Raw genomic sequence first — 24,052 nt, 5'->3', positions numbered from 1 at the left:
TGACCATTGTTTATTAGCACTGTAGTGTCCAGGAAGTGGATCTCTTGTGTGGACTGGACCAGGCTGAGGTTGATGGTGGGATGGAAATTGTTGAAATCATGGTGGAATTCCTCAAGGGCTTCTTTTCCATGGGTCCAGATGATGAAGATGTCATCAATATAGCGCAAGTAGAGTAGGGGCATTAGGGGACGAGAGCTGAGGAAGCGTTGTTCTAAATCAGCCATAAAAATGTTGGGCATACTGTGGGGCCATGCAGGTACCCATAGCAGTGCTGCTGATCTGAAGGTATACATTGTCCCCAAATGTAAAATAGTTATGGGTAAGGACAAAGTCACAAAGTTCAGCCACCAGGTTAGCCGTGACATTATCGGGGATAGTGTTCTTGACAGCTTGTAGTCCATCTTTGTGTGGAATGTTGGTGTAGAGGGCTTCTACATCCATAGTGGCCAGGATGGTGTTATCAGGAAGATCACCGATGGATTGTAGTTTCCTCAGGAAGTCAGTGGTGTCTCGAAGGTAGCTGGGAGTGCTGGTAGCGTAGGGCCTGAGGAGGGAGTCTACATAGCCAGACAATCCTGCTGTCAGGGTGTCAATGCCTGAGCTGATGGGACGCCCAGGATTTCCAGGTTTATGGATCTTAGGTAGTAGATAGAATATCCCAGGTCGGGGTTCCAGGGGTGTGTCTGTGTGGATTTGATCTTGTGCTTTTTCAGGAAGTTTCTTTTGCAAATGCTGTAGTTTCTTTTGGTAACCCTCAGTGGGATCAGAGAGTAATGGCTTGTAGAAAGTGGTGTTGGGAGAGCTGCCTAGCAGCCTCTTGTTCATATTCCGACCTATTCATGATGACAACAGCACCTCCTTTGTCAGCCTTTTTGATTATGATGTCAGAGTTGTTTCTGAGGCTGTGGATGGCATTGTGTTCTGCACGGCTGAGGTTATGGGGCAAGTGATGCTGCTTTTCCACAATTTCAGCCCGTGCACGTCGGCGGAAGCATTCTATGTAGAAGTCCAGTCTGCTGTTTCGACCTTCAGGAGGAGTCCACCTAGAATCCTTCTTTTTGTAAGTGCTGTATGTTAAGCAGATTAATGATTCTGAGTTGGATCTTGTAAGCTGATGTTTGCTATACCCTTAGGAGAAGAGAATCTAAGAGTTCGGTGAATGTTCAGTGGATCAGACGTTGGGTACTCCAGAGGGATGCTCTGAGGACTCGGGTTGGTGTGTACCTGTTGCTAACCTTTACAGAGAGCATGACACTTGCAGAAGCCTGGAAGGCAACTTGTTTTGCCAGAGGCTGTTGGAATCAGGGAGCAGATCCACAGCAGGCACAGACAGGATTCCCTCATGGTAAGAGCAGGTGGTAGTGAGGTGCCTCACAGCCCTGGGTACCCTGGGAAGTGTCACAGTAGATAGTGTGATGTTGTGCGATGTTGTGCAGTACGTAGTGAATAGGATGGGAGAAAGCCCATGTTTGATAGATTACGCTGCTGTTTATAGATCCCCTTTGGTGTAGCTTTAACTTTTTGTCTATCGTGTAAATCTCCTTAATAAAAACTGGATGGCCAAAACTTTAGACAAAACACCGCATCTGTAATTCAAATGTGGCTGTGCCTGGTTGGTCAGTCTATCAATGTTCAAGCCAGAAAGAAGGAACTTTGCCTAACTTCTTATTGAGATGTAACTCTATTTTGCAGAATCCAAAAAAGAGAGGTCAGGTTTGTGTTAACTGGAGAGTACAATGATAAATGAGGTTTGATTCCGGTGAATTTCTGTAGAGTCGAGGCGGTTTTCATCTGGTATCTCAAAAAGAGACACTGATCAGTCTTCTTACTGCTCATTTAAAAAACCTGCAGCATGCAGTCAACATAATGTGTATAGCAGTTTCCTGAAGATCAGAGTTCACACACAGGTATGCTCTAGATAGCATGGGAGAGAAGCAAGATGATTTTGGGGTTAAGGTACTGGATTGGGACTCAGGAGATGTAGGATCAATTCCCACCTCTGCCACAGGCTTCCTGTGTGCCCTTGGGCAAGTTACTACATTTCTCTGTGCCTCAGTTCCTTATTTGTGAAAATAGGGATAGTACCTGTAGGGTTCATGTAGGGGCCAGGAGGCCTAGTAGGCAGGCCATGACTCAGTCTCTAGAGTCCTGTGGCAGCGGGAGGGGGAGGTTTATCAAGCAATATGAAGCCCTGGCAACCAAGTCAATCTGTCTTTCTCTGGATTGCCCCTGATCAGTCTAAGGTGGAGGGAAGGGTAGGGAAACCCAGGCCCACCCTTTCCACTGACTGTCAACCCAGGGCCTAAGTGGGGAGGAGTGGGAATTGTTTCTGTCCCCTCTAGCTGATATCCAGATCAGCCTACCCTGGGCCACTTCATACCCACCGCCCGGTGTTCTCTTCAGTTTGGGGCATGGCCACAGCCCTCTGCTTCATTCCTCACAGAGGATTATTCAAACAGTCTCAGCAATTCAGATAGTTTGTCAGACCTTCCCAGTCCTCCCTTTTCAGTGTCCTATGATTTTAGCCTTGCTGCCCATTTCGGCGTTACCCACGGTCTAGGTCCTTCCTCTGTGGATTCCTGTGTTCCAGAAGGTACTAACTGGCTTTCTTCCTGTAGATAGCCTCTCCTTCACTCTCTCCCCACTTGATTGCCACCGTCCCATTGTAAGCAGGTCTTCCATTTGGAGCATGCTCTGCAGCTGCTGAGGGGCAGGGCCTTCTTGGTCCAGTTCCATCACCGCTTTAGTCTTAAGGAGGGGTCTGCAAACCCCCGCACAGTACCTCATAGTTGTTGTGAGGGTAAAATCAGTAATGTTTGAGGTGCTTAGATATGGCGGTGATGGAGGGTCATATAACCATGTAGATACTTACTGGTTTTCTTACTTCTGATTTATATATCTCGGGCCTCTGGGGAATCAGGTGTCTGTTGACTTTGCAGATCTTTATCTGCCCCTGAAATAATTCTGTCTTATTAGGCCTTACTATCTGCCAGCAACCATTCTACACCTGCTGGGAGTGTAATTATATCTCTTTTTTTTGCCAGGGCCTCTGAAATCAGGGCATGGCTTCAGAAACCAAGGCAAAAGAGGATACACAGGATCTCCCAGAAGAACAATGGGGACAGTAACACTATTTAATTCAATGTCATTTGGTGGTAATAGTGTCCCAGCTTGTCTATGAATGTAGACTTCTGAGCGGCAAAACACTGGTATCATGCCCTCTATAAATATATCAGAGGGATAAATACTGGAGAGGGAGAGGAATTATTTAAGCTCAGCACCAATTGTGGACACAAGAACAAATGGATATAAACTGGCCACCAGGAAGTTTAGACTTGAAATTAGATGAAGGTTTCTAACCATCAGAGGAGTGAAGTTTTGGAATAGCCTTCTGAGGGAAACAGTGCGGGCAAAAGATCTATCTGGCTTTAAGATTAAACTCGATAAGTTTATGGAGGAGATGGTATGATGGGATAACATGATTTTGGTAATTAATTGATCTTTAAGTATTCATGTTAAACAGGCCTAATGGCCTCTTATGGTATGTTAGATGGGGTGGGATCTGAGTTACCCAGGAAAGAATTTTCTGTAGTATCTGGCTGGTGAATCTTGCCCATTTGCTCCGGGTTTAGCTGATCGCCATATTTGGGGTCGGGAAGGAATTTTCCTCCAGGGCAGATTGGAAGAGGCCCTGGAGGTTTTTTGCCTTCCTCTGTAGCATGGGGCACGGGTCACTTGCTGGAGGATTCTCTGCTCCTTGAAGTCTTTAAACCACGATTTGAGGACTTTAATAGCTCAGACATAGGTGAGAGGTTTTTCGCAGGAGTGGGTGGGTGAGATTCTGTGGCCTGCGTTGTGCAGGAGGTCAGACTAGATGATCATAATGGTTCCTTCTGACCTTAGTATCTATGAATCTATGCACTTTTCCTGTACAGCCCAATCTGACATTCATAAATCTGCCTCTGTGATCCATGAGTGCCTGCATAACAATGGAGTGGTACTCTTTGTGGTTTATGTACTCGTGTGCTTCTTGAGGAGGGCAAATTATGGGCACCTGAATGCCATCAATGGCCCCACCAGTCAGGAAACCCCATTCTCTCAAAGTCAGCCATTACCTTTGGAATATCTTTAATGCCAGCCTCTTTGGGGTAACCCACATGCCTGTTTGCTTCAGTTACCTCTGCCACCACTTTACTCACGGTCGACTTTCTAACTCCAAACTGTTTGCCAATGGACCTCTAGCAGTCTGGAGTAGCCAGCTTCCAGACAGCTATAGCAGCCCACTTCTGGACTGCCAAGAATGACCTCAGATGTGTCTCTTTACGCTGAGGGATGCGGGCAAGTTGCTCACAAAGCTCCAGAAATGTGGCTTTCTTCATGCAAAAGTTCTGGACCCACTGCTGGTCATCCCAAGTATGCATGATGTTGTGGTCCCAACAGTCTGTGCTTGTGGCCTTGCACCAGAAGCAGTGGCCTACATAGGGACATAAGCAGCAATGAGAATCATACTGAGCAGCAAGATTGAACAGGAATGGATTACAGTCTCACGTGGATCCCCCTGCCGGGGCAGGGCCCTCTCTCATCTTCTCTTGTGTTCCAAGCAGCGGATCCTGGTCTCAGCTCCTTTGCCTACTGGGCACTGCTATGGGGTGGGTCAGAGCTCCTAATGGCTGTGCATTGTCTGTGCCCCCCCTCTCCCTGCGAGTTGGACAGGAAGCAACTGTGCAGCAGTCTTGATCTGTAGCTGAGTGTGGGGCGAGGCAACCCCAATCCCTGTTGTAGGCTGGGCTGGACGAACTGCAACGGATGATGAGACAGTAACCCTGTGAGCAGGTGTGACCTTGGCAGGGAGGTGGAAGTGAGAATGCCTGCTTCTGCCTCCCTGCTGTTGGGAAAATGGCAGCATTTGGAGCAGAGGGGGAAAAAGACTCCGCAGCTACGTATATGCTGTTAAATTCAAACACCCATGGCACTGCTGTGAATTTTTTTTTTTAGAAAAACAAACCCACAGTTTTCTCAGGGTGATAATTATATGCTATAGTTTTGGGGTTTTTTGTCAATGAGAGTTAACGTAAAGATTGGTTTAACATAAAAAGAAAGTCTGTAGCAATCTGATAATGTTGGGTACTGCCTATTTTAAGGGATGTTTTTGTTCATTTTATTTGGGTAAAATGTGGCTTGGCACTAATGAACACTAACTTTTTAATGCTGTATTTATCTTTGGAAAGGTTCTCTTGTGGCGTTAAATCATCCCAAATCAGGACTATTATTATTTGTATCTTTTGAAGAAAATATAGATGCCAAAAAGTGTGTGATGTGATGGTGGGGGAGGGATGTTGGGAACAAACAGGAATGGCATTAATACCTACTTCCTCTTGCCTCAGGTTTCAAACTCAAGAGTTTTAAAAATGTATAACTATACTTCTCTTTGAACTATATAGAGAGTCTAATTTTTTTTCCTCAGGTTCAAAGCGATTTGGAAGCAAAAGTTAACTCTGTTTCAGCATTACTCAATAAACTCCAGGAGACGGACAAGCAGCTGCAACGCGTTGCAGAACAGCAAACAAATATAAAGACTCAACAACAGGAGAGATCCCGTTGTCATGACAAGGTCAACGAACTTGAAAAACAGATGAATGTGTTCATGGAACAGCGGATTCAGCATCTTGAAAAGTTACAACAGCAACAAATACATATTCAGGTACCTGCATAGAAATATAGAGCTTCTTGCTGTTTCTCTGCCTCTGTGTCTTGGCGTTAGTTATACTGAAGTTTGTTGTTAAATTTCTTTAATTGAGTAAAGCTGCAACAGTACTTTCACATGTATGAGATTGTTATTGTGCCCATATGTCTATGCCAGGGAGATTAGTTTGGTGGCTTTTTACCTGTCTAAGCAGTTAAAATTGCAGAGGAGAATGTGTGGTATAGGACAGAGAGGTTTTATGACCTAGTTCCAGAGAGGGAGGATGATCCAGTAGTTAGTGAGGTTAGTGGTTAGCCTAGACCTGGAGAATGGGATTCAAATTCCTGCTCTGCCACAGACTTCCTGTTTGACCTTGAGCAACTCACTGGGCTTCTCTGTTTTAGTTCTTCATCTGTAAAATGGGGATAACAACACTTCCTTACCTCATAGGGGTGTTGTGAAGATAAATACATTAGATTGTGAGGCCGTTGGATACCACTGTCATGGGAACAAGTACAATAGATTGTTTGGGAAGCTTTCAACTTAATAACAGTGCTGTCAGGCATGTGTGTATGTGATTGTAGCATAGATAGACATACCTGAGCTCGCTTTAATCTACAGTGGATCTGCATCAGTGTGCATTTCGGTGAAGACTAGCCCTGTGAGTAATTACCCACAGTTCCGGATGGGTTTGAACAGCCTGTACTGAAGCGTGTGTTGCCGTAGCTTCACTGTTCCACTACCCGGGCTAGCTAGATTAAAGCTAAATTGAGTATGTCTACCTGAGCTGTAATCACACTCTGCGATTGCAGTATAGACATACCCTAAGAATTTGGGGAAAAAATCCCTCTTATCCTACTGTGTCTGTTTTTTGGGAACCAGCTAGAATGGGAATACTTATTCCTCCCTGTTTTTTTGGTTTTTTTTGGGGGGGTGGGGTGGGGGGAGATTCCTATAAGTCAGTTTTGTTTTATTCTACCTTTCAAAACAATGAGGAAGTATTAGTTTTCTTAGCCCTCTGCCTATGATTTTTCCACCAGATTCCAGTTAGAACAATTATATTACATATTTGCTTGTTCAGTTTGTTAAATAGCTATAATTCCTTTCTTTTCTTTTTTTTAATTAACTTTGTACCGTTTGTCTCTTAGTCTCATCTCATTAGCTCTGCAATCAACACAGGTGGTTTCCAACCAGTTAATATACCATCTTCCAATTTGGTGGCAAAGCATTCTACAAACCCAGAGCTACAGCAACCACTTACCAGCCAAGTCTCTTCATGTCATAGGAATTTATTCTCTACCAACTCTGTGCCCACCCAAGGTGAATAATTCAGTTAATATAGATATTCAGTTTTATTTCTGTCTTAATCTTGCTTTTGTAAAATTTAGGACCACATATTACTAAGGGATAACAAATATTTTTGCACAACTGATATTATCTTCTTTAATACAATGCGTAATACATAAACTAAAAACCACATTTATATCAAATTAAAGTGAGATTTTGGAGTTTAGTGGATACTTATGCTCACCCAACTGATTATATTTGAGAGGCCCAAGACTGTTCTATAAAAGAGAGTGAATGTGGAAACTTGTACACTGCCCGATCATGCTGTACCTTGCCCTGGACTCTTGCTAGGGTTTGTCTGCCCTGGGTGTGACATCTCCCAGGATACAATCTGGACTGTGGAATCACTGTGCTCCCTTAATTCTTCAGCCTAGGTCTTCTCTTACACTGCTATGCTAGTGAAAAGTAGCCCCTCCAGGCTTTGCTTTCACGCAGCCATCAGCATGTAAGGCACACCCAGCTAAGTAACATGAATGTTCTCCTAGCCACTCCTGAACTGTAAGCAGGAAGACACCTGCAAATCCCCTCAGCCTTGCACCACAGAAATGTGCATCTTACACTGCTCAAGATTGCCTTGGACAGAGCAAGCTCATAAGTCCATCATTACGTTAATTAACTATAGAAAGAAAGATTTTAAGTGATAATAAACGATACAGGCATACGGTCAGAATTGGTTATGAAAAGAAATGAAATGATAAAATCGCAATATAATTCCTAAACTTTACCAAGTTAAGTAAAATTTGAAGCAAACAGCTTTTCTCGCTCCTCTGGATGTTGCTGGCAGTTCACAGTTCTTCGTACACAGCCTGGATACCCTCCCCAGTTGGGACCAATCTCCCCAATTCAAAGTCTTTCAAGCAATCTTATTTCATTAGAGGTGGGGAAAGAGAGAAGTAATGCCATTTTCTCTTATTTTATACCCTCCTCCTCTCCTTGAGGAGCAACTCCCCCACCTCCCCGCCATGCCCTCCTCTCCCCCTGCTGGGGTATAGACAGAGCAGTCTCCTATGTATGTGAGATTCAAAGCGTGTCTCAGATGAATTGTAAATTTCTTGCTCGCACCTTCTGTGTACAAGACATTTGAGATTACATGCAAGAACTTTGTTATTTCTGAGGAGCTGGTCTGTGGGCATTTCCCAGACTCCCAAAAAGCTGAGTAACAAAGTAAACATAGCGAAATCTCATAACTCCATATACAATGATGATACACACATGCTAACATGATAATAATGTTCAGTCGCTCATGAGTTTTCAAGTGATACCTCACAAGGCATACTTTGTACAAAATATATAACCATATAAAAATGGTAAATAAGGCGGTTACAGGGGGTTATTTTGAAGTACGCTGTATCACACTAGGGCTGGAAAGTGTAATTTCCAGCTTGGGTAGAGGCACCTGCGCTGGCTCTGGTTGACCTAGCGTGTTAAAAATACAAGTGTAGCTGTGGCAGCGTGAGCTGAGAGAGGGGCTAGCCGCCCCGAGTAAGATCCCGTTCGAGCCTCAGGTATGGACGTAGGTGCCTAGCCTCTGCTGCAGCTTATGCCGCAGCAGCTGCATTTCTGTTTTTAGCGTGGATCCCAGCTGCATCAGAGCTAGCATGGGGCGTCTACTCGAGCTGGGAACAACACCTTCCAGCTCCAGTACAGACATACGCCACTTACTTTTCTCAATACCAAAGTTACTACCTGTTTTTAAAAAAAATTTCTTGCTAATGGAAATTTTTTGTATTTCTGTGGGGATTTTTTAAACTTCTGTTTGCTTTTGAAGAGTTTTTTGAAAAGGAAACCAATCTTATAACTTCAGATTTAAAAACAAATTGTTCATTTTTTTTCCCTGAATTTAAGCGTATTCAAGTCAATTTGGAAATTATGGCGTTCGTACACAGAAATCACCTCTGAAGACACCGGCTCCTCGGAGATATGCTCCTGTACCTGTATCAAAAGACATGAAAGTTTCACAGAAAATTTCAAAGAAAGAGAGACCTATAGCAGAAAAGGAAAATGTGCCCAAATCAGCATATGGAAGTGTTGTGGGTAAGAGTCAGAGGAAAGTTCAGAAATAGCCTTCCTTTGTCCCTTTGCTGATACAGGCATGGCCAGTGGCTATTATTGCCTGTATCATCTTCATGTTCTCTGAAGACAGACCTTATTGGATTACCTGAATCTAGGTATATACATTCAAATGTTCTAAAAATGTGTTGGTGAAAGGTTAGTGCTGGCAGTAAATGAACGACTCCCGGAGTTCAAAGCAGTACTGTTAATGAACACTCTGGATGAGCTTCCCCACCATCTTGCCATTGCACTTTGACCCTAACATTAAATATCCAAGTAACTAATGAAGGGTTGTTGTCAAGTTGGAGTCAGGTGTTGAGTGGAGTCTGTTCTGTGTCCAAAAGTATTTAATATTTTCATGTTCGACTTGAAGGATGAAGTGGTGAGTGTGGTATTTAATGGCCCTATACGTTACTCCTTACTCAGGCAAAACTAGCGACTTCTGAGTAAGGAATGTTGAAGGGAGCCCAAAACGTGCAAGATGAACACCGTAAAGGTCTTTCAGACACTTGAGAAGATAGGATTAAAGTGCCGTTCAGCCTTCATTTACAGTGGTAGAATGAGCTTAAATAAAATGCAGTAAAGTCAAGTGTAAGGTGGTTTGTGTAGGAATGCAGTATCATACCCACAAATATTGAATATGGGAGTACTGGCTAGGTCAGAAGAGTTACAATGGTAGATAAATTGAACATTGTCACAAAAGGCAGATGGAATACTGGATTGCATTAATAAAAACAAGAGTATGTTGAACAAAGGAGGTGTTTAACAGCCCTACTTGGTACTGACTTGGCAGCCCAGAATTCAGTTTTCAGCACCATATTTAGAAAGCACAAACATCAGGTTAAGTTTGAGTGATCTTTGAGGACACCTTAAATAATCCAGCCCTTGCACTCTTACCCTGTGGACAAAATGCTTGTCTGTCACTTGGTTACCTCCTGCTTAGATTACTGGAACCTTCTCTCTGACCCTCAGATTTCCCTCTTGCTCCTCTCCAGTCCATACAGATTGGCCCTGGCTAAAATAATCTTTCTTGCCCGCTGCTTGGACCATGTCTCTCCATCTTTGAATCCTTTTCCTGGCTTCTTACCTTCTGTATCAAAATGAATCTTCTCATCATTCATCCCTGACTACATCTCTGTTCTCATTGTTTATTATTTTCTTACAAAAAGAAAAGGAGTACTTGTGGCACCTTAGAGACTAACCAATTTATTTGAGCATAAGCTTTCGTGAGCTACAGCTCACTTGAGGTCTAAGGTGCCACAAGTACTCCTTTTCTTTTTGCGAATACAGACTAACACGGCTGTTACTCTGAAACCTATTTTCTTACATGTGCTCGGTGTTCCACCAGTTAATTCCACTTCCCCTCTCCCTTTCTGCACTTTTCCATTCCCTATCCTGGTGTATATTTCTATATTTCTCTTCAAGTCTCTCAGATTGCTTCTGGAGAGCATCAAAAAGTAACCCACATCAATAAAAGTGCACCCACTATAAAATGGAATTAAAAAATTCCCAAATGGTCCAAGACCAAATGTTTCTCTGAGTCTGGTTGTTGTGGCATTGGCAGTGTGAGTGGTGGTTGTCTTACTGTTTAGACTTATAAAACTCTCAAATGTTAGGGTCTGGAGACATTCTGAGGGTTTGTGTACAATACAAAGGCTTTGCTGAAATAGCTATACTAGGAAAATGACTCTTGCCAGTATAAGTTGTGTTGACATGGTTGTTTATGCCATCATGTTTGTCAGGGGTTTGATTTTCATTTATTTATTTAACACTCATAACTAACATAGCTGTGCCAGCAAAGCTTTGTAGTATAGACTTGGCCTGAGGGCCCCATCTCTAAATAAACCCATATTAAATAAAATACGCTTATTCACTGGTCTCGTGAAAACTGTTTGTTTCCTTTGCCATGTGTTGTATGGCTTCCAATCTTAGTTTGTTCCTGTTTGTTATTCCTCTCATCTCACTGTTGCATAAGAGTCATAAATAAAATAACAAGTATACCTGAATGTTTTTTAGGCATAGCATGTTCTTTGGTGCTGTAAAAGTGCACTAGTGATTATCTTTGTGGATTTCATGGAGGAAGGGTGATGTCCCAGAGGACTTGAGAAAGGCAAATATAGTACCTATATTTGAAAAGGGGGGAACAAAGAGGAGCCAGGGAATAAGAGATCAGTCAGCCTAACTTTAATGCCTGGAAAGATACTGTAACAAATGATTAAGCAATAAATTTCGGAGTATCTAGAGGATAATAGGGTGATAAGTAACAGCCAACAAGGATTTGTCGACAATAAATCATGCCAAACCAACCTAATTTCCTTCTTTGACAGGGTTACTTACCTAATGGATGGGGATAAGTATTAGACACAATATATTCTGATTTTAGCAAGGCTTTTGACACAGTCCCACATAACATTCTCATAAGCAAATAGGGGAAATGGTTTCTAGGTGAAATTACTATAAGGTGGGGGTCCAACTGGTTGAAAAACCATACTGAAAGAGGAGCTTGGTTCACTGTCAAACTGGGAGAACGTAACTACTCGGATCCCCCCCCAGCATCTGTCCTTGGGGCTGGTACTATTCAATATTTTCATCAATAACTTTGGATAATGAAATGGAGAGTACACTTATAAAATTTGTGGATGACACCAAGCTCGGAGGTGTTGCAAGCACTTTGGAGGACAGGATTACAATTCAAAAGGACATTGTTGAATTGGAGAATTGGCCTGAAATCAACAAGATTAACTCAGTAAAGACAAGTGGACAGTACTACAGTTAGGAATTAAAAATCAAACACTCAACTATAAACTGAAGAATAATTAGCTGGGCAATAGTATTGCTGAAAAGGATATAGGGTTATAGAGGATCAGAAATTGAATATGAGCCAACAGCATGATGCAGTTGTGAAAAAGACCACTATTCTGGGTATATTAACAGGAGTGTTCTCACAGGAAGAAATTGTTCCATCTTACTTGATGCTGGTGAGGCCTCAGCTGTAGTACTGTGTCCAGTTCTGGTTGCCACTATTTGAGAACAATGTGGACAAATTGGAGAGAGTCCAGATGAAAGCAACAAAAATGATAAAAGGTTTAGAAAACCTGACCTATAAGGAAAGATTAAAAAAACTGGGCCTGTTTAGTCTTGAGAAAAGAAGACTGACTAAGGACCTGATAACAGTCTTCAAATATGTCAAGGGCTGTTATAAAGAGAATGGTAAGCTGTTGTTCTCCACGTCCACTGAAGGTAGGACAAGAAGTAATGGGCTTAATGCAGGAAATTTGGTTTAGGTTAGATATTAGAAAAAACCTTCTATCTTTAAGGATTGTTAAGTACTAGAATAGGTTACCACAGAATGTTGTAGAATTCTTATAATTGGAGGTTTCGAAAAACCGTTTGGGCAAACACCTGTCAGGGATGATCTAGGTATACTTGACTTTGCCTCATCATGGGGGAGAGAAAGGGGGGCTGGACTAGATGACCTCTTGAGGTCCCTTCCAGTGCTATGTTTCTATGATTCTATGATTTTTAAAACCAAATTGATAAATAGTTTCCATTGCAATATTCTCATAAATCTAGTTAAATATTGTATAGTGGTTATTTTTTTAAATTAATGAAATATTTATTTCTTGAAATGAAAATAAGCCACTTAAATGTATTAAATATGCTTAATAATGTTGTTTATGTTTTTCCTACTGTAGGTGGAGGGAGACTTCTGGAGCAGATTCTGAATTCTCAAGAAACTCCATTGAGACAAACTGAGTCTTCTGAGAAGTCATCATTAAACAATACCAAAATGGCCTGGCATTCTGAGAGAGAGTGGTAAGTAAATGTGACTGAATCAGAAGTTCATATAGACTTTTTATTTTTAAAATGACTTAGGTATGTGCCAGACAGTGGTTCTCAACCAGGGGTATGTGTATCCCTGGGGTTATTCAGAGGTCTTCCAGGGGATACTTAACTCATCTAGATGAATGTTTCTCTGGGGGTTGCAGGACAGGTTTATGGGGTTGCAAGCACAGGGCCAGCATTAGAGGGTGGCAAGCAAGGCAATTGCCCAGGGCCTCACACCAGAGGGGGCCCTGTGAAGCTAAGTTATGTGCTTCAGCCCCAGGTGGCGGGACTTCGGCTTCAGACAAGGCTCATAAGTGAAAAACGAGGTAATGTATCACACTGAATGTAAGTACAATATTTGTAATCCATATCTATTTATTTTATAATTATATGGTAAAAATGAGAAAGGCAGCAATTTTTCAGTAATAGTGTGCTGTGACACTTGTATTTTTATGTCTGATTTTGTAAGCAAGTAGTTCTTCAGTGGGGTGAAACTTGGGGTACGCAAGACAAATCATACTCCTGAAAGGGGTACAGTAGTCTGGAAAGGTTGAGAACCACTCTATTATAGGTAGGAGATGCACTAGAGCAGTGGTTCTCAACCTGTTTACCATTGTGGGCTGCATATGCAGCTCTCTGTGTTATGTGGGCCACATCCACACTATATATATACTACCTGTATGGCTCTGAGGATGTCACATGGGCCACAACTGTGTGCTGATTGGACCACGGGTTGAGAACCACTGCCTGGGCCTTGGGTCTGACCAAGATGTGCTTGGTGCAGGACCCAAAAAGGGGAAGCAAAGGTGGCTTTATACTGCTGTTGTGCTTCCATGATCTCCAGGGCTGCTAAGGGCTTGTTTTTACAACAGCATGAGGAACCTTAGGACAGCTGTAAGTAATGATGGCTGGTAAGCACTCTCTGAAAGGGCTCACTGGAGCACAACAGCACTGTGGGTGATCTCCCTTCTTCTGGGTATATTCCCTGTGTTGTAGAGGGCTGGAAGGTAGTGGCTTAGAGCCAGTGACATTGGCAGTGTTCCAAAGGGGAGTTACCCATGCCAATGGAATTCTCTGTTTTCCAGTTAGGGTAGCTTTTGGCCGCTTTGCATGAAGGTGTTTTATCAGAAACTGCTAATCTGGTTCATATACTGTCTTAAAAATAATGTATGGATATTCTTTTAAACTGCATCTAGAGGGAAAATGTAACCATTAGTGTAGTCAGTTTCTAAGCCTCAGAACAGGTCAGGAAATTTTATCCTTCCTGTCTGAAGACCCCTCTTCCAGATTACCCTTTTGTTGTCATGATTTCACTACATTTTTACATATTACACTGATGGCTTGAACATGTAATCTGGGGGGGGGGAAGCACTTTGCACCATATTCTCATTTAATTAACAGTGAAATTCTACCTTAAATTCAGATTGAAATAACTGAAGTAACGTTGGAAAATTGAGAAACTTTTCACTTTGGAAATTAATTAATCACTGCTATTTTTCTATCTCGTTTCTGATAGTGTAAATACTGTAACTATTAAACAAAGGAAGCAATATAATTGGCCAAGGCTTCTGGGAGAAGAAGCAATTTCCTTTCTATGTAAAGGTCTGATACTTGTGCAAAGTTCAAATCCATGTTAAAATTCTCAAATTAGAAGCTAGTTGTTTCTAAAGTCAGTCAGGAAGCTGTGAGATTTTAGTAATATGTAATCTTCTCAGCAGGCCTGCTGCCCTGCGAACTGACTCAATCCCTGCCTTTGAAGGCCCCCTCCAAGATTACAATTCAATTAATAAAACAGTGAAGAAAGCGGAAGATGTGCTTCAAGATCTTGGCCAGCTGAAAAAAGAAATGTATGGCATGCTACAGGTAAAGTGAGTGACCATATTGTTGGAATGACTAACCATTTCAATAAGAAAAATAAGCAAATGTAAGCAGAATTATGATATCTGGTACCAACAAAGATTGGCCTTGCTTCCAACTCTCCAAACAGAAGTATGTTTACTTACTGCAATTGGCTGAAAATTGTAACCTGCTAGTCTGAAAAGGGTTCTGGGTCTGGGATATAATTATCTCCCAGTAAACATACATTTGTATCTGGATTATAAAGCCACTATGTTACTTTACCAAAGCAGTAACTTAAAAAATCCAGTCTACACAGTAATAGTATTAGTAAAAAACTTTTTCTTCGAAGTTTTTTAAATGTTTTGATTTTGAAATGCTGCTTTCTGCTGTCCTCTCTTCTCTCCCCCAGTACTCTAGCTGCAGACCTGATTGTGCCATTCACATTTTGGAGAGAAAAGTCTTTGGGTTATTGCATTTCTTAAATGTGGGGGATGATTTTAAACCAGTCCTTTTCCCACCTTGTCAGCTGTTTCTTATGGTAAAATAGTCCAATTTCCAAAGTGCTACCCGGGGCGCCGTTATTTGCATGTTTCTTCTGCTGCTGAGCTAGTCCCTTTTACTGAAATGGGTCTCTGCTGGCAGCAGTGAAGATTAGTCACTGGCTTTTAAAAATGAAGACACTTTAGCTATTTATGTGTAGTTAATATTTTATTTATGAAACCTAGATGAAACAATTTAGTGGCTGTACAGAGCTAAGATGTCTTAAATGGAAAAAATATCTAGTGCTATGTCTATAGTGCTACGGCTTTGGAGCTACATCAGCATCAGAAGGTCTGAGCTAATGGTGACAGCATTATCTGTGGAACAGAGTAGACTAGCTCTACTCTCGCCGTACTTTGGAAATATTGGAGCACTTGCCTTAAAAGGACCAAAGAGGAGAAAGGGATGGCAGGTTAAACAAGGGCAAGGGGTGAAAGAATCTCCTCTATTTAATTAGTGGAAGAGGCAAAGACACGCACAGATACCCTTCAGGCTTCCTCTGTGTAGTGTTTGTAGCAAATCAGCTTAACAGTTTAGAAAGAAAAGTCAGCTGGAAGACAGATGAGAATTTTAGCAGAGATGGAGTTGAGGTGGTTGGGGGGGTGGGGAATAGGCAGTGTTGAGAAGCCAGTGGTAGGTAGATTTGCAGACACGGAAGATGTAAGAGGAAAAGAAGAGTTTGGGCTCAAACATGATTCCAGCTTAGAAAATGTAGAGAAATAGAAAGTCTGAGACAGGAAAGCATGGTCCCATAGTTAGGGCACAACCCTAGAACTTGGGAGACCCAGGTTCAATTCTCTGCTTTGCAACAGACAGGCTGACCTTGGGAAAGTCACTTTGCCTTTCTGTGCCTCAGTTCCCCATTTGTAAAATGGGAATAAATAGCTCTCCTCTACCTAATGGGGGTGTTGTGAAGATAAAGACATTAAATATCGTGAGGTGCTCAGATATTCTGGTAATGGGGGCCACATAAGTACCATAGACAGATAGGTGAGATGAAAGAAATGGAGTTGTGCTTGAGGATGCTCCTCTTGTCCAAGAGAAGCATGCTGAGACATCATGCAACCTATTTTAACTAGACTTTTTATTCACCTAACTTCTAAATACTAAATTTAATTCTGATAGATACTTATGGTTGAAGTTTCAAAGGACCTTTTTCTGTCTTTATGTTTTTTTCAGGAAGCAAAGGCATGGAAATCAGACATGAATGATTTTGTTAAGGTATAGTGGGATTTTTTTAAATTTAATTTATAGAAACTCTGTTTCTTCCTTTATCTTCATCTTTTTCAAAAGGTGTCTGTTGCATTCAGAGCAAGTAGTCCAAAGTAGGGTTTGAGTAGTTCTGTGACTTTTTGATATTCTGTTTTAGTGAAATGTACTTGGGAAAACAGATTATAAATGCTGCCCCCCCTAACTCTATATCAGGCGGACTGCTAATGTAATAACTGTTTTGTGCTCTGTGTGTGTGTATATAAATACACCAAAGCTAAATTCCTGATGTTGCACCTTTTCACTAATTTCAGATGTTTTATTGAACACATATTTTAACCTTGGCTTTTGTCTTGAATTAAAATTTACATAAAGGTGATAGATAATTTGTAGTATACCCATTCCTCCCCAAGCAGTATCAAGCCCCATGTACTGAACCATTGGTCTCTCTTTTGTTTTGTCAAGCAAGAGACTTTTTCCAAAGCAGCACTCCACCATCAGCAGCTGCTCTATGAATGCCACCAACAACCTTGAATTGTTCTCACTATGTCCCACGGCAATCTGTCTTCCAAGCAATCGTCATGTTCCCCACTCATTCAGTTCTTCTTGTAGCTCTGCAAATATGTCAAGATTGTGCACCCTGTGCTTGCAGTAGTGCACGACAGTAGTGCAGGATCCATGCTTCTGTCCGAGATGGCAGACAACAAGGAAGGCCACATGGATTTGAGGGATTTTGAAAAAAAGACATGAAAATTATGAAATATAAATAACATTATGGGGTGGAGACAGTTGTAAACTGGGAAGTTGACTCCATGCTCCCAGTCACCCCTGCACAATTCATTTTGACCCCATGATGCATTGCCAGAACTTCCCAAAAGACAGTGTGCTGGACAGTGGCGAGTTGCAAAGTGGGATAGCTACCCATGGTGCACTGTGCTCTGCACTAGAACAAGTACTGCTGGTGAGTATGTTACTCTGGGGGAATTCTGCGCATCTGCGGATGCGCAGAATTCCTCTGACTCGCATAATTTTGTATTTTTCCGCATAAAAAAACATTTTGCCTAAGAAGTGCTGTGGTTCCGCCTTTTGCCCACCAGAGGCCACTGTGGTGCCAGAACAGCCAGCTGCGTTCATTCCCACTGTTCTAGCACCACAACGACCTCTGGTAGGCAAATGGCAGAACTGCAGCACTTCTTAAGCAAAATGTATTTTATGCAGGAAAATGCAAAATTCTATGCCCAATGCTGCAGAATTCCCCCAGGAGTAGAAATTCATCACAGCTCCCTGCCCGCAGAGCCAGGTTAGGACAGAGTGGTGCACACAGGGCTGCTGGGTTCACAGACTGGAGTTCAGAATGGCTAGTGCGGGGGACAAACTGGAGCATGAGCTCAGGAGCTAGCGGGGTGACGGCGTTGAGCCTGGGGCAGGGAAGGGGGGCTGCAGAGACCCATGGGGACAGGGGCAGACATGCCTGACTGAATGGGAGAAGCTTGGGATCAGCCAGTGTCTGCATGTGGGAGGCTTCCCAACACCCTAACAATCCCCCCTCTCGCCCGCAAGAAAAACCCCACCTACTCCCAACACCATACAGGTTCATTCCGAGGCACCTTCCCTCTCCCTCAACTCCTCTGTTATCCCTGACTCCCCCAAGCCTTTTCACTGCTTCTGACAGGTGCAGGAAATACGGTTCTGTATTGTAATTTAAATGAATGACACAACATTCCGTATTAATATGCCTTGTAAGAAATCCATTGGTCAAAAAAAATTACCAGAATCTTTTTTTTTTTTTGGTCTGTATTGTTACAGACATACATGCTGACAGAGTCTTTGAAATAAATTACCAAAATAATTGAAACTGGCATGATTATATTGTGTTGCTTTTAAAAATAAAATATGCAGAATTTTCAAATGTTGTGTGCAGAATTTTTATATTTTTTGGCACAGAATTCCCCCAGGAGTAGTATGTGCACCACTGATACAAGGAGCCAAGTATGCAGGCACACAAGCGAGGTACTAACTGCCGCAGCTAGATGCTTACATAACTTGAGTCAACATAAGTTTCTAGTGTAGACGTGGCCTAAGAAATGGCCAGGGGTCACTTTAGCTGGTCATTAGCATGTCCAGAAGAGCATTGTTATCTGCCTGTGTCTCTTCCGCACCTCTTTTCTTGGAGATCAGACGTCATCTTTTGTGTAGTTCCAGACAAGAGCACGAGACCTGTAATTGTACCAGTCTCTGTGTTCTTGTGCGTTGGTGTCCTTTGTGTTCATACTTAGTGGTTTAATTACTAATTTTCTTTTCAATTTGGTGAAATGTTTTGCAAATTAAATGGCTTTTAATAGTTTTTTCAGTATTTCTTATAAAGAAGTAAACATCAGTGGCATATAGTGCTACTGAGTCATGTAGTGCTATGTTACCTGGTATTCCTTAGGACCAGATTGATTTCAGTGGGAGGTATGTGCCTTTATCTGGAGGCAGAAATTAATCCCTATTCTTTTCAAATTAATTATGCTTTAATGCTGTTGTACAGAGAGATTAACATGTGATTTCTACTCTTTAAATTTAATGATTTCATCTTTTTCACATGCTATATTGCTTTCATATTTTATCAGCATTGTGACTCAGACGTGGTATATTATACTTCAATGTTTGTCAAGTTTCAGATCTCCTTCCATTTGTTTAACTATTGGCCCTAACTTTGCAAGACACCGATCTCTCTTTAGTTTAGGCTTCAAGTCAATGCCAGTTGCTCTCCACCTTAGATTGGACCTTAGAATTGATGGTAGATCAACAGTAAATCAGATTAATGTACTCTGTTTAGAAAAATGATTTAGTATGTTAAAATAATAATTGTTTTTCTTAAATTTTAGCCGACAAACCCTGTTGCTGCACCTAGTTTTGCTGAATGTCCTCAGGTCTCCAAGCCATCTATTCTTCAGACAGTTAAAGCACCAAAATCCGTGTTGAAGGATGCTGAAAGGATTTTAAGAGGTGTACAAAACAATAAAAAAGTCCTCGAAGAAAATTTGGAAGCCATTATTCGTGCAAAAGATGGAGATGCCATGTATACCTTTATTAATGCTTTGACTACAAACAGGTGGGAATTTCATTTAATCTTCCATGCTGCTACCCACTCTACTCTACTCATATTATTAGTTAAAAAGTATGGACCTGGTCTAGAGCTGAAGTGAAGGCAGCTATACAAAATAAAATAACATAGAATCATAGAATATCAGGGTTGGAAGGGACCTCAGGAGGTCATCTAGTCCAACCCCCTGCTCAAAGCAGGACCCATACCCAATTAAATCATCCCAGCCAGGGCTTTGTCAAGCCTGACCTTAAAAACTTCTAAGGAAGGAGATTCTACCACCTCCCTAGGTAACGCATTCCAGTGTTTCACCACCCTCCTAGTGAAAAAGTTTTTCCTAATATCCAACCTAAACCTCCCCCACTGCAACTTGAGACCATTACTCCTTGTCCTGTCCTCTTCTACCACTGAGAATAGTCTAGAACCATCCTCTCTAGAACTACCTCTCAGGTAGTTGAAAGCAGCTATCAAATCCCCCCTCATTCTTCTCTTCTGCAGACTAACCAATCCCAGTTCCCTCAGCCTCTCCTTAGAAGTCATGTGTTCCAGACCCCTAATCATTTTTGTTGCCCTTCGCTGGACTCTCTCCAATTTATCCACATCCTTCTTGTAGTGTGGGGCCCAAAACTGGACACAGTACTCCAGATGAGGCCTCACCAATGTCGAATAGAGGGGAACGATCACGTCCCTCGATCTGCTCGCTATGCCCCTACTTATGCATCCCAAAATGCCATTGGCCTTCTTGGCAACAAGGGCACACTGCTGGCTCATATCCAGCTTCTCGTCCACTGTCACCCCTAGGTCCTTTTCTGCAGAACTGCTTCCTAGCCATTTGGTCCCTAGTCTGTAGCTGTGCATTGGGTTCTTCCATCCTAAGTGCAGGACCCTGCACTTATCCTTATTGAACCTCCTCAGATTTCTTTTGGCCCAATCCTCCAATTTGTCTAGGTCCCCCTGTATCCTATCCCTGCCCTCCAGCGTATCTACCACTCCTCCCAGTTTAGTATCATCCGCAAATTTGCTGAGAGTGCAATCCACACCATCCTCCAGATCATTTATGAAGATATTGAACAAAACCGGCCCCAGGACCGACCCCTGGGGCACTTCACTTGACACCGGCTGCCAACTAGACATGGAGCCATTGATCACTACCTGTTGAGCCCGACAATCTAGCCAACTTTCTACCCACCTTATAGTGTGCATTCATCCAGCCCGTACTTCTTTAACTTGCTGACAAGAATACTGTGGGAGACCGTGTCAAAAGCTTTGCTAAAGTCAAGAAACAATACATCCACTGCTTTCCCTTCATCCACAGAACCAGTAATCTCATCATAGAAGGCGATTAGATTAGTCAGGCATGACCTTCCTTTGGTGAATCCATGCTGACTGTTCCTGATCACTTTCCTCTCATGTAAGTGCTTCAGGATTGATTCCTTGAGGACCTGTTCCATGATTTTTCCGGGGACTGAGGTGAGGCTGACTGGCCTGTAGTTCCCAAGATCCTCCTTCTTCCCTTTTTTAAAGATTGGCACTACGTTAGCCTTTTCCCAATCATCTGGGACTTCCCCCGTTTGCCACGAGTTTTCAAAGGTAATGGCCAATGGCTCTGCAATCACAGCCGCCAATTCCTTTAGCACTCTTGGATGCAACTCGTCCGGCCCCATGGACTTGTGCATGTCCAGCTTTTCTAAATAATCCCTAACCACCTCTTTCTCCACAGAGGGCTGGCCATCTACTCCCCATGTTGTGAAGCCCAGCGCAGCAGTCTGGGAGCTGTCCTTGTTAGTGAAGACAGAGGCAAAAAAAGCATTGAGCACATTAGCTTTTTCCACATCCTCTGTCACTAGGTTGCCTCCCTCATTCAGTAAGGGGCCCACACTTTCCTTGGCTTTCTTCTTGTTGCCAACATACCTGAAGAAACCCTTCTTGTTACTCTTGACATCTCTCGCTAGCTGCAGCTCCAGGTGCGATTTGGCCCTCCTGATTTCATTCCTACATGCCCGAGCAATATTTTTATACTCTTCCCTGGTCATATGTCCAACCTTCCACTTCTTGTAAGCTTCTTTTTTATGTTTAAGATCCGCTAGGATTTCACCGTTAAGCCAAGCTGGTCGCCTGCCATATTTACTATTCTTTCGACGCATCGGGATGGTTTGTCCCTGTAACCTCAACAGGGATTCCTTGAAATACAGCCAGCTCTCCTGGACTCCTTTTTCCTTCATGTTAGTCCCCCAGGGGATCCTACCCATCCATTCCCTGAGGGAGTCGAAGTCTGCTTTTCTGAAGTCCAGGGTCCATATCCTGCTGCTTACCTTTCTTCCCTGTGTCAGGTTCCTGAACTCAACCAACTCATGGTCACTGCCTCCCAGATTCCCATCCACTTTTGCTTCCCCCACTAATTCTTCCCTGTTTGTGAGCAACATACTGGGCAACATATGGAAAAAAGGGGAAATTGATAGTAATGAATATAAATCAGAAGCTAGGGATTGTAGAAAATTGATAAGGGAAGCAAAGGGACATATGGCAACATCTGTGGCTGGCAGAGTTCAGGAAAATAAAGAGGTTAAGTATACAAGGGGGGAAAAAATGCCAGCAATGGCATTAGTCCACAACTAAATGGAAATAGTAGAATTAGGAATAATAATGCAGAAATGATAGAAGTGTTTTGTGACAGGATCCCCAGGGTGCAGCCTGGGACTTTGGGACCGCTGTGTCCCCTTAACTCTCTCCAGCCCGGGCTTTCTCTCACAATGTTTTGCTAGTGACAAGCAGCAAACCCCTCCAGGCCCTGTTATCAGTCAGCGCAACGGCATGTGGAGCCCTACACCCATCTAGATTGCATGAATGCTCCCAGAGCCACTCGTGAATCACACAGAGAAAGGCACCAGCCAAATCCCGCCCAGCTATCAGCACGGTACCTCAGGAATATACCATCTTGCACTGCTCGTCTTGAGCAGTGCAAATTTATTAATTGGTTCACCACTTCATGAATGGAAAGTGGATATTCACTACTCTTTGCAAACCTGAGGAGATTTACCACATACTTCAGGCAAACTCACTGATAAAGAAACAGTATAACAAATTTATTGACTACAAAAGATAGTTTTTAAGTGATTATAAGTGATAGACAAAAAGTCAGAGTGGTTACCAAAATAAAATAAAATATAAGCATGCAGTCTAAACTTTCAACTCTATTAGACTGGGCAACATCTAGATTAAGCAGTTTTTCTCAACCCACTGGATATTGCAGTGCATAGTACACAGGTTTCGCCCTTGAAACCTGGGCCAGTCCCCTCTGTTGGAGTCTTCAGAGTGTCCTTGTTGTTTCCAGCATAGGTGAGGGAAGGAGAAAGGCCAAGCATGGGGCCACTGTGTTTTGTTTTATACTCTTAGTCTATGTGCCTGGAGAACACAAGTCCAGGCATGTTTGGTGCGCATTGCTGAGTCCCCAGGTAAGGCTGAGCAATTCCTCTGGTGTGGCCTTATGCTGGTGAGTCATTGAATTGTAGCTCCTTTGCTGGACAATGGCTGTTAATGGTTTTTGACACCCACCCAGGTGTTGGTTACTTTCCTTGGCTTTGTCTCTGGAGAGCTAGTATCTGGGTGCTTCCCAAACCCACAGCATATTTTAGTGACAGCCATACAACACAATTCTCATAACTTCATATACATTAATGATATACATATTTAGATAGAACAGTGACTTTCAGCAGATCATACCCTTTCCCCAAATACTTCACATGGCCTGCTTTATATGCAATATCACAATTATATATAAATGAGGAATATGGGGGTTACAGGACTCTCCCCCAAGGTATAGAATGTAACATGTTCAATAAATATTTGTTCTGTATTTGGGAAAAAACAGATGACGTAGTCATATATAATGATGATGGCAACACTCTTTGTATTCTGCTGGTATCTTGAAAGGATGTTAAACAGCAGCTACTGAAGTTAGACATTTTAAAATCAGCAAATCCAGATAACTTGCATCCAAGAGTTTTAAAGGAGCTGGCTGAGGAGCTCACTGGATTGCTAATGTTGATTTTCTGCAAGTCTTGGATCACTGGAGAAGTTTCAGAAGACTGGAAGAAAGCTAATGTAGTGCTGATATTTTAAAAGGCTAAGAGGGATGACTCTTTTAATTATAGGCTTGTCATTCTGAGGTTAACCCTAGGCAAGATAATATAGTGTCTGATACAGGACATGATTAATAAAGAATTAAAGGAAGATTATATAATTAATTACATTCAACATGGGTTTATGGAAACTAGATCCTGTCAAACTAACTTGATATATATTTTTGATGAGATTACAATTTGATTGATAAAGATAATAGTGTTGATGTAATATACTTAGAATTCTGTAAGGCATTTGACTTGTAAGGCTGACATTTTGATTATTAAAAACTGGAAAGGTATAAAATTAACATGGCACACATTAAGTGGATTAAAAACTGGCTAACT

At 42.3% G+C, this 24,052-nt stretch overlaps 1 protein-coding gene across 7 annotated transcripts in view; it reads left to right on the top strand.

Moving 5' to 3' along the window:
• Window positions 1-24,052, top strand: part of KIAA0586 (KIAA0586 ortholog) — a 131,453-nt gene that overhangs the window by 16,897 nt on the left and 90,504 nt on the right. For 6 of the 7 annotated variants that reach the window (XR_013346450.1, XM_077819550.1, XM_077819547.1 and 3 more), the window contains exons 6-12: window positions 5,465-5,701; window positions 6,832-7,003; window positions 8,876-9,064; window positions 12,778-12,898; window positions 14,626-14,773; window positions 16,469-16,510; window positions 19,369-19,595. Coding sequence is in view for 6 of the 7 variants with exons in the window: in XM_077819550.1 (XP_077675676.1) it covers window positions 5,465-5,701; window positions 6,832-7,003; window positions 8,876-9,064; window positions 12,778-12,898; window positions 14,626-14,773; window positions 16,469-16,510; window positions 19,369-19,595 (1,136 nt within the window). In the remaining variant the exon portion in view is untranslated. The remainder of the gene's footprint in view (window positions 1-5,464; window positions 5,702-6,831; window positions 7,004-8,875; window positions 9,065-12,777; window positions 12,899-14,625; window positions 14,774-16,468; window positions 16,511-19,368; window positions 19,596-24,052) is intronic. The other variant, XM_077819546.1, reaches the window with a different exon arrangement.

Source organism: Eretmochelys imbricata, chromosome 6, assembly GCF_965152235.1.
Source record: "Eretmochelys imbricata isolate rEreImb1 chromosome 6, rEreImb1.hap1, whole genome shotgun sequence".
Taxonomy (NCBI): domain Eukaryota; kingdom Metazoa; phylum Chordata; order Testudines; family Cheloniidae; genus Eretmochelys; species Eretmochelys imbricata.
The sequence above is the reverse complement of the archived record's forward strand: the minus strand, read 5'-3'. Positions and strand labels throughout refer to the sequence as shown.